General features: G+C 51.7%; 2 protein-coding genes across 2 annotated transcripts; one reads left to right on the top strand and one right to left on the bottom strand.

The window, feature by feature from the left end:
* Nucleotides 1–394: 394 nt before the first annotated feature.
* BJX67DRAFT_66614 (ATP-binding cassette glutathione S-conjugate transporter YCF1) lies at nucleotides 395–5724 on the top strand. The gene is made up of 8 exons (XM_071035294.1): nucleotides 395–836; nucleotides 914–3727; nucleotides 3773–3876; nucleotides 3924–4754; nucleotides 4809–4963; nucleotides 5022–5090; nucleotides 5161–5252; nucleotides 5383–5724. The coding sequence occupies exons 1-8, from the start codon at nucleotides 555–557 to the stop codon at nucleotides 5638–5640; spliced, it is 4605 nt and encodes a 1534-aa protein (XP_070887204.1). The 5' UTR covers nucleotides 395–554; the 3' UTR covers nucleotides 5641–5724.
* Nucleotides 5725–5730: 6 nt separating this feature from the next.
* Nucleotides 5731–6536, bottom strand: BJX67DRAFT_66662 (uncharacterized protein). Its single transcript, XM_071035296.1, has 3 exons — nucleotides 6454–6536; nucleotides 6243–6374; nucleotides 5731–6180 (listed from the first exon to the last, which is right to left on the bottom strand). The coding sequence occupies exons 2-3, from the start codon at nucleotides 6325–6327 to the stop codon at nucleotides 5900–5902; spliced, it is 366 nt and encodes a 121-aa protein (XP_070887203.1). The 5' UTR covers nucleotides 6328–6374; nucleotides 6454–6536; the 3' UTR covers nucleotides 5731–5899.
* Between the last annotated feature and the right edge of the window lie 2601 nt (nucleotides 6537–9137).

Here is a 9137-nt window from a genome sequence, read left to right as displayed (position 1 = left end):
AAGTACTTGACTTGAAGGAGAAACCTTACCTCAATCAAATTATTATTTAAAGAACCATCTTCATTTTGATCAAAGTCAAATAAAAAGTCTTGTGAATCCATATTTCTTTTAGTGGCCAAGCAGTTAATAACTGATTAGCAAGTGGTTAAAACGTAAGCTCTGAAAGGTAGAGATCAGGAACCAAAATAATTAGGGATGAAAATTAAGATTGAATTTCAAGGTATGCTGTATTGTATTTATAAGATCAGACGCCCCTTGCGCGTGCCAAGAAGTACGTAGCGTGCGCCCGAGATTTTTCAAGGTGCACATGACCTGTGTACTCATCCGAAAACAACCAAAGCTTTGCCTATCTTGTTAGTCAGCACCTGCAAGTGGTCAGCATCAACTACGACTGGCTGGACTGGTTGGAGACCTCTCCGACCTCGCATTTATCTTGGAAGAGTTCTTCTCTCGCGAACTTCCTTGTCTTTGCGCGGCTGTTTCCTCGAACTTCTACTTCTCTGTGTCCGGAGGACCGAGGAATCTGAGGTTTGGGTTACACACTCCAGGGCATAATGCTGGCCGACAGCTCTCAGTCGGTCCTCGGGGAAATCTCCCCAGGATCCCTGTCGTCGCCCGCATTCCATACCGCAAAGCTACAGCCTTTCTGTGGGGATGTCGAAGGCTGGGGCCCTGTTAGTAGGTTCCGATTCGACGTGACACCATGCTTTCTGGACTTTGGAGTGTCTTTGGTTGCGTTGTTTGGTTTGGTACTGGGGAGCGGTGCCCTTTGGTTCCTCTTCAAGAAGCGCATCCCGCAGCCAGTGTCGAAGAACTGGCATTTTTACGCTAAGCTGGTTATTTCTCCCCTTCCAATCCCAATGAATGTGATTCGTAGGACAAGAGCTGATGTACGCCTTGCCCGATAATGTAGGTCGTCTTATCTACTTTGATGTTCACCACCGCTCTCCAAGCAGCCCTTCAAGTTGAGACCTACGCCGACTGGTTTTCCGACTTCCGATTCTGGAGCTCCGTTTTGGTATTCGCATCGTTGGGTGTCATATTCGCCGTGCAGTATTACGAACACTGGCGTAGCCGGCAGCCGAATGGAGTCGTCCTTTTCTACTGGCTGTTCTTCGTCATCGCATACGGCGTCAAGTTACGGTCCCTTGTCTCTCGACAGACGTATAAACATCGCCTCCCGTACTTTGTCTGCTTTAATGTGAGCCTTGGATTGGCCATTCTGGAGTTCGCGCTGGAATACTTCGTTCCGAAGAAGCAGAGCGCCTACGACGCGTTGGGTGATGAAGATGAATGTCCATATGAATATGCGGATGTATTCTCCATCCTCACTTTCAGCTGGATGACGCCTCTGATGAAGTTCGGGTATAAAAATTTCTTAACTCAGGATGATCTATGGAATCTTCGCGGACGGGATACCACTCGCGTCACTGGTGCTACGCTGGAGGAGAACTGGGAATACGAGTTGCAAAAGGAGAAGCCTTCACTCTGGATCGCAATGTTCAAGTCCTATAGTGGTCCTTACCTCCGTGGGGCAATCATAAAGTGTGGGAGCGATATACTCGCTTTCACGCAGCCGCAGCTCCTTCGATTTCTGATCGATTTTATCAACTCGTATCAAACCGACGAACCCCAGCCAGTCATCAGAGGAGTCGCTATATCCCTTGGAATGTTTATCGTCTCGGTGACCCAGACATCATGCCTCCATCAGTACTTCCAACGAGCCTTCGACACTGGCATGCGCGTCAAGTCTGGTCTGACTGCCATGATCTATGCCAAGTCGCTGAGACTTTCCAGCGAGGGCCGTGCTGCGAAAACGACGGGAGATATTGTCAATCACATGGCTGTTGACCAGCAACGCTTGTCCGACTTGACTCAGTTCGGGATGCAGCTCTGGTCTGCGCCCTTCCAGATCACCCTTTGCATGATTTCGCTTTACCAATTGGTTGGCGTAAGCATGTTTGCTGGAATCGGTGTCATGATACTTATGATTCCGCTCAATGGCGTGATTGCTCGAAAGATGAAGAAGCTTCAGCTTATCCAAATGAAGAACAAGGACTCTAGATCTAGGCTCATGACTGAGATTCTGAACAACATCAAGAGCATCAAGCTCTACGCTTGGAACACTGCCTTTATGAATAAACTGAGTCATATCCGCAATGATCTCGAACTGAATACCCTTCGCAAGATCGGTGCGACGCAGTCTATCGCAAATTTCACCTGGCAGTCTACCCCATTCCTTGTCTCTTGCTCTACGTTCACCGTTTTTGTTCTGATCGAAGATCGGCCGTTGACCACAGCAGTCGTATTTCCGGCCCTCACTTTGTTCAATTTGCTCACCTTCCCGCTCTCGATCCTTCCGATGGTCATTACCTCCATCATTGAAGCCACAGTGGCCGTCAAGCGTTTGACAGATTACTTCACCGCCGAAGAGCTTCAGCCAGATGCTGTCAAGCGTGAGGATCCAGTCGCCCATGCTGGCGATGAGTCTGTCAGAATACGCGATGCATCCTTCTCCTGGAATAGGTACAAAGACGAGACGGCGCTGGAGAACATTGATTTGAGCTGCCGCAAAGGAGAGCTCAACTGTATCGTTGGACGAGTCGGTTCCGGAAAGTCGTCCCTACTCCAGGCACTTTTGGGTGACCTGTGGAAGGTCGAGGGTGAAGTCATTGTGCGCGGGCGCGTAGCGTACGTCGCGCAGGCGGCTTGGGTGATGAATGCTAGTGTCCGGGAGAACATTGTATTTGGCCACCGCTGGGATCCGCAGTTCTATGAGCTCACCGTGGAGGCGTGCGCTCTAGTCGACGATTTCAAGAATCTGCCCGACGGCGATCAGACCGAGGTCGGAGAAAGAGGTATCTCTCTTTCGGGGGGCCAGAAGGCCCGATTGACGCTTGCCAGAGCGGTCTATGCTCGTGCTGATATCTATCTCCTCGATGATGTTCTGTCTGCAGTTGACCAGCATGTGGGCCGCCATCTCATTAACCACGTGCTTGGACGGAATGGCATCCTCAGCAGCAAGACAAGAATTCTTGCCACAAACGCTATTCCCGTTCTGAAAGAGGCGGACTTCATCGGCCTGCTTCGCGACAAGACATTGATCGAGAAAGGCACGTATGAGCAATTAATGGCGATGAAAGGTGAAATTGCCAACCTCGTCCGTACCTCTATGAATGAGTCGGATGACGAAGGCTCTGGTGTCGAGAGCGGCGGACTTGCGAGCCCCGAGAGCTCTGAATCTGCCACCATGATTGAGAATATCGAATCCGACTTCTCCGACACAGACGAAGCTGAACAGCAAATCGGTTCCCTCGCTCCGATCAAGTCCGCAGCCCCACGCAGAACGAGCACTGTCACTTTACGCCGTGCTAGCACTGTAAGCTGGCAGGGTCCAAGGCGTAAGTTGGGAGATGAGGAGAATTTCTTGAAGAGCAAACAGACCCAGGAAACCTCGGCGCAAGGGAAAGTCAAATGGACCGTGTATGGCGAATACGCGAAGAACAGTAACCTTGTTGCTGTTGGTATCTACCTCCTCACCCTCCTCGGTGCGCAGGTGGCGCAGGTTGCGGGAAGCTACTGGCTTAAACATTGGACTGAGATGAGCGAAACTCAGTCGGCTTCGAACGTTGGAATGTTCATTTGGGTCTACCTGGCGTTCGGACTTGGATCGTCACTGTTAGTTATTCTCCAGAACCTCATCCTCTGGATATTCTGCTCGATTGAGGTACGTCAAGTTTCGAAAGTTTGCCGTTGTAGTCTGACCATATAGGCGTCTCGCAAATTACACGAACGGATGGCGTTCTCTATCTTCCGTTCACCGATGCGATTCTTTGAGACGACACCCTCAGGACGTATCCTCAATCGATTCTCTAGGTACGTCCCTGTTCGAACTCTACAGACAAAACTCTGACAGTCATTAGTGATATCTACCGTATTGATGAGGTTCTTGCTCGGACATTCAATATGCTTTTTGGAAACGCTGCCAAGGCAATCTTCACAATGGCCATTATCGCTAACTCAACACCCGCATTCCTGATTCTGGTCATTCCATTGGGCTACGTTTATCTGAGCTACCAGAAGTACTACCTTAGCACTTCTCGTGAGTTGAAGCGTCTTGATAGTGTCACGCGAAGCCCGATCTACGCACACTTCCAAGAATCGCTGGGGGGTATTTCTACAATTCGCGCCTACCGACAAGAGGAGAGGTTTAGTCTTGAGAATGAGTGGCGTATGGATGCGAACCTCCGCGCGTACTTCCCGTCGCTTGGTGCAAACAGATGGCTGGCCGTCCGCCTCGAGTTCATCGGTTCCGTCATTATTCTGGCGTCTGCGCTTCTGTCGATAGTTTCAGTAGCGTCCGGGACTCGTCTCTCTGCTGGAATGGTCGGTTTGGCCATGTCCTATGCGCTCCAGATTACCCAATCTCTTAACTGGATCGTCCGACAGACCGTCGAGGTCGAGACCAACATTGTGTCCGTCGAACGTGTCCTCGAGTATGCAGGCCTTCCGAGTGAAGCGCCTGAGGTCATATTCAAGAACCGCCCAGCCATCGGATGGCCCGCTCAAGGCGCGGTCTCGTTCCGTAACTACAGTACGCGGTACCGCGAGGGACTAGACCTTGTGCTCAAGGACGTCAATCTAGACATCAAGCCACACGAGAAGATTGGAGTTGTCGGCCGAACCGGGGCAGGGAAGAGCTCGCTCACGCTCGCGCTCTTCCGTATCATCGAGCCTGTCAACGGTGGAATTAGGTAAGGCTGGCTGATGCCCAACGGCTTGCATGAGAGTGTAATAACCATCACTAGTATCGACAAACTGGACGTTTCAAAGATCGGTCTCTTCGATCTACGCGGCCGCCTCGCCATCATCCCTCAAGACCCGGCCATGTTCGAAGGCACGGTCCGAGACAATCTCGACCCTCGCCATGTGCATGACGACACCGAACTGTGGAGCGTTCTGGGTGAGTCAAGCCAGCAAACTAAGGGATAAGCCATGCACCTCGAACTGACTCAATGCAGAACACGCACGACTAAAGGACCACGTCTCTCAAATGGACGGCCAGCTGGACGCGCACGTTCAAGAAGGAGGTAAGCAACCCGTCCACTTCCACTCTGATCCTTGCATCGCACATGTCCCTGTATATTAACGAGAAGACAGGATCAAATCTTAGCCAAGGCCAACGCCAACTGATCTCCCTCGCCCGAGCACTCCTAACACCCAGTAACATCCTCGTCCTCGACGAAGCAACGGTGAGTACTCCGTACCGTACTACCCCTGCACCGCCTCTTCTTTCTTTCTCACCGATATTTCCACCACTCCCCTACCTCTCGCATCTAGAAACGCAAAAGAAGAACGCAAAAGCTAACAAACAGGACTCAGGCCGCCGTCGACGTCGAAACCGACGCCCTCCTCCAACGCACGCTCCGCAGCAACATCTTCCAAGACCGCACAATCATCACGATCGCGCACCGAATCAACACGATCATCGACTCCGACCGCATCGTCGTCCTCGACAAGGGTCGCGTCGTGGAATTCGACTCCCCCACCGCGCTAATTAAGCAACGTGGTAAATTCTACGACCTTGTTAAGGAGGCGGGCTTGCTTGATGGGGACGGCAATGCTGTTAACGTACAGTAACCTTGCCATCCTAACACTAGACTTTCGCCCCAACCCGCCTCCCCGCAGAGTTTTCTCAGCTTTCGACTCAGCTCGAGCTGGGAACCATGGACCAGTGAGGTAGAGAAGGGAATAAAAGGAAAGAAAAGAAGAGAAGAGAAATTAATATAAAAGTTGATGTTTGCTTGAATGATTGATTGGATACTCCTGGTGTTGGGTTTTGTTTGTTGTCTCCAGACAGTCGGAGAGACCGTCAGTCGAGTGTCTATAACAGAAGTCTCTACGATGAGAATTGCACATAGCAAGGTGCCCATAATGGGAATGAAACAAGAGATATTCTTATATTCAATTCGAAATCGTTATCCCCCCTCCCTCTCCCCTTTCGAACGAACTCGGAACATTTTGAATCTCGACCGTGACATCCCATGCCGCAATAGCGGTGTAGGCAAACACCTGGATGTACCGCACCTTGTCTGCATGTTTGCATGCGCGGAGAAGAACAAGAGCAAGAGCAGAGGCAGTTTTTGATTCGCTTGTTAATATCCTCTCCTGTCGCTTGCACTATTTCCTTCGGTCAGCCCGTGCTTGCAGTTTCCATCTCAGTCTCGCAGGGTTGCCCTTACATGGACGTTGAGTTCGGCCCCGCGCCACCGAGGCGAAGGCAAAAACACCGCCACAAGACAGGCTGGACAGGGAGTCCCTTGTCATAGGGATATTGAGCGCGCGGCGGCCAGCCTCGGGCGACTTGGGTGGCTCTGCCATGTTTCCCAATCGGTGGTTAGTATGTTGCCAGCGGACGAGCCGAGCTGAGCCCAAGAATCTCGCAAGACAAACCTGGTCTGTGAAAGGTTCCGGACGTGTCGGCTCAGGAGGGGCCAGATGCAGTGCACGGACAATTCGCCAAACCGGAGCGAAGGAATCAAGTGAGAATTACTCTTGAATTGAATGAACCTAACCTCCCCTTGCATACCGTGGTGAGTTATGCTCTTCCGAGTTTTCTTCAGCGAGGAGAAAGTGGCGGGTGCTCAGCTGTTGATGATCACACTCCCCTCATCTTCTCTCCTCGTCGTGCCTGGACCTATCTTTGCGCGATAAGAGTTCCCAGTTGCTGGGTGGATATCCTCGATAAGATCGCGATCTTCCCGGCCGAAGGAGGGAGTAGGTTCACCTCGGCCAGGACTTAGGATCGAGGACAGGTAAACACGCAGCTAGTACGAGGGATAGATCAAGCGCTCGACGTGTTTCGGGGTTCCCTTCACAAATTTCCGCATCCCGGTTCCTGGGTCTCATCGATGAGCCATGCAACGCTAAACGTGTACAAAGTAAACCGTCACCTCGAGAGATTGGGTTCGACTTCCATCCACCCATATTATTGAGTTCAACCACGCATTTTCTGCTGGAGAGGATGCGATATGGGCCACGATTTTTAACGGACTAAAGTGGTGGAGCCGACGGAGGGTCAGATCGAGATCTGGTGTGGGCGTCCACGGTGCTTCCTCCTGAAACTTCGATGGAGAGATCTCAGCCAAAACCTTGTCTGTTTCGCTATGCCGTTTTCATCGAGGTGCAGAGAGGACGTCGTCGTCAGCTCTTCAGTTCAAGATTCAGATTTGAAGTTGAATCTCCTCGTCCTGTACTTCCGGGCGGGGAGAGGGAAGGAGTCGCTGCGGGATGCACACGACGAGTGTCGATTCTCCACATCCCGTTGGACATCTTAGGTTCCCTGGCTAGTTAATTCCAGTATCAAGACAGAAGAAGAACTCGAGAATAATCCCCCGAGCAAGGACTTCTTTCCCTGTTTTTCTTAAACGTTGAATGCGTCGATGCATGAGGTAGCAGTCACCGTAGCTGCTTAGGCATGGGCTCTCGACAACCAGAGTACGACATCCTTGTGTTGATAGGAACCACTTTCAGATCCACTTGCAGTGAATTGATGCCCTTTGCGGTCCTGCAGTTCTGCAGCACAAAGTACAAGAAGTTTCTATGGGGCTCGAAGCGTTCCGCGGCATGAGCTGTTCACGGTTCCAGGCAACCTCATCCCTTCCTGCACCCGGACTCGCCGCTGGAGGTCTGATCACGGCTTGTTTACCAGCATCCCTGGAGGGCGCCTGCACGGGACTTTGGAGTTCCAGGAAGTCAGTGAAGCCACCGGTGGGTCGGTTCCGTCGGGGAGCATCAACGGGGTACGGGGAAACTGGGGAGATGGGGGAACGATGGGGGAAAGTGATATGATGGCGCTGCGTTGGTCTGAAATATATGCAAGAGGAGAAGCCATCGAGCAGAACACACAGCACAGCGCCGCTCCCTTCACCGAAAACGGGATTACAGTACTTTATCTAGCCCCGTAACCTGTGAGCTGTACAGCGGGTATGCACCCGTCTCGAGAGTTGGCAACAGTATTACGGGGCATTCCAATGCGTTCCAGCTCCGTGGAGACCATTCAGTGCTCGTATCAAGTAGAGAAGGGTGTTATGAGCATGTCATCGTCAGGGGAGAGATTGCTGCTTCCGGCAAATTCCTACAGTGGGAAGCGCCATACCTCTCTGCAGACGATGTCCAGGAAAGAATGAGACCCAAGCCTCCGAGCACTCATTACGTTATCCAACCAAACTAACGACAACAAAAGGTTTCCGACCTTCAATCCGGAAACCGGGAAACAAAGACCGCCCCATTGCCACTTCGTACTGTTTCCGGTGTGAAGAATTTGCTTGTCCGTGGGGAACTAACGGGATCGTCGTCAATTTCGAAAGTACGCCGAGGCGTCCCGATGAGACGAAGCCCGTCCCAGCGCCGCTCCTGCTTTGGCTCCAGGAATGTCTGATATCAAAGAATCCGCAATGGCCTCCAGGAAACGAATCGCAGACTGGATCATCCCTCCTTGTTGATACGAACTGCGTTGCAGCGATTGGGTGGAAAAGACGAGATTAGCCACATTGTCGAAAGGCAGTACGACACAATGTGAGCATGGCGGTTCTTGGACCAGGGTCCGCACTGACAGCAGAAAAACCCAGAGGATGGATCCCAACCTTCCTCAGAGGAAGAGCAGGACTGCCACTCATCTGCGGCTAACAGGGATGTAGCCGGTAGGATCGCGTTGAGGCGACTGCGCGGCTGCACAACTTCCGTCCACGCGAGAGTCCGATCAAGCTCAATAGAGTTGGAGTCCGCGAGGCGCGTCCCAGATGGGACTGGAAAATTTGGGTCTCTGCAGATTTCGAGCGGGGTGATCGTCGCTCCTCTTTCTCGCTTTCGGAAGGCGAAAAAGGGGTTATACTGATCAGAAGCATGGCTGGGGACGAAATGTTCATGGCTCACAGGTCACGGTATCGATGCTGGGACAACCCATGGAGAGAACTGATGGCGAAAAAGACATGAGAAATAAAATACCATCGAGGTAAAGTCAATCGGCGGTTATCATCCAATTGGACCTTGGGAATTTTATTTGTCCAGGATAGACGTGGTCGCTTAATGTTCTTGCGTTTCCACCAGGCAGTAAGAGCCAACTCTCCACTCAGGCT

This window comes from Aspergillus lucknowensis (genome assembly GCF_044049455.1).
Source record: "Aspergillus lucknowensis strain CBS 449.75 chromosome Unknown BJX67scaffold_15, whole genome shotgun sequence".
Lineage (NCBI taxonomy): Eukaryota > Fungi > Ascomycota > Eurotiomycetes > Eurotiales > Aspergillaceae > Aspergillus > Aspergillus lucknowensis.
This window is presented reverse-complemented; position numbering and strand designations above follow the sequence as displayed.

Excerpts from the sequence above, each read along its gene's own strand:
- BJX67DRAFT_66614 (XM_071035294.1), top strand. The coding sequence starts at position 555 with ATGCTGGCCGACAGCTCTCAGTCGGTCCTCGGGGAAATCTCCCCAGGA. Across the intron at positions 837-913 it reads GGCATTTTTACGCTAAGCTG|GTCGTCTTATCTACTTTGAT; the intron begins GTTATTTCTCCC and ends CCGATAATGTAG. Across the intron at positions 3,877-3,923 it reads ATCCTCAATCGATTCTCTAG|TGATATCTACCGTATTGATG; the intron begins GTACGTCCCTGT and ends GACAGTCATTAG.
- BJX67DRAFT_66662 (XM_071035296.1), bottom strand. The coding sequence starts at position 6,327 with ATGACAAGGGACTCCCTGTCCAGCCTGTCTTGTGGCGGTGTTTTTGCC. Across the intron at positions 6,181-6,242 it reads GGGCCGAACTCAACGTCCAT|TGCAAGCGACAGGAGAGGAT; the intron begins GTAAGGGCAACC and ends CGAAGGAAATAG.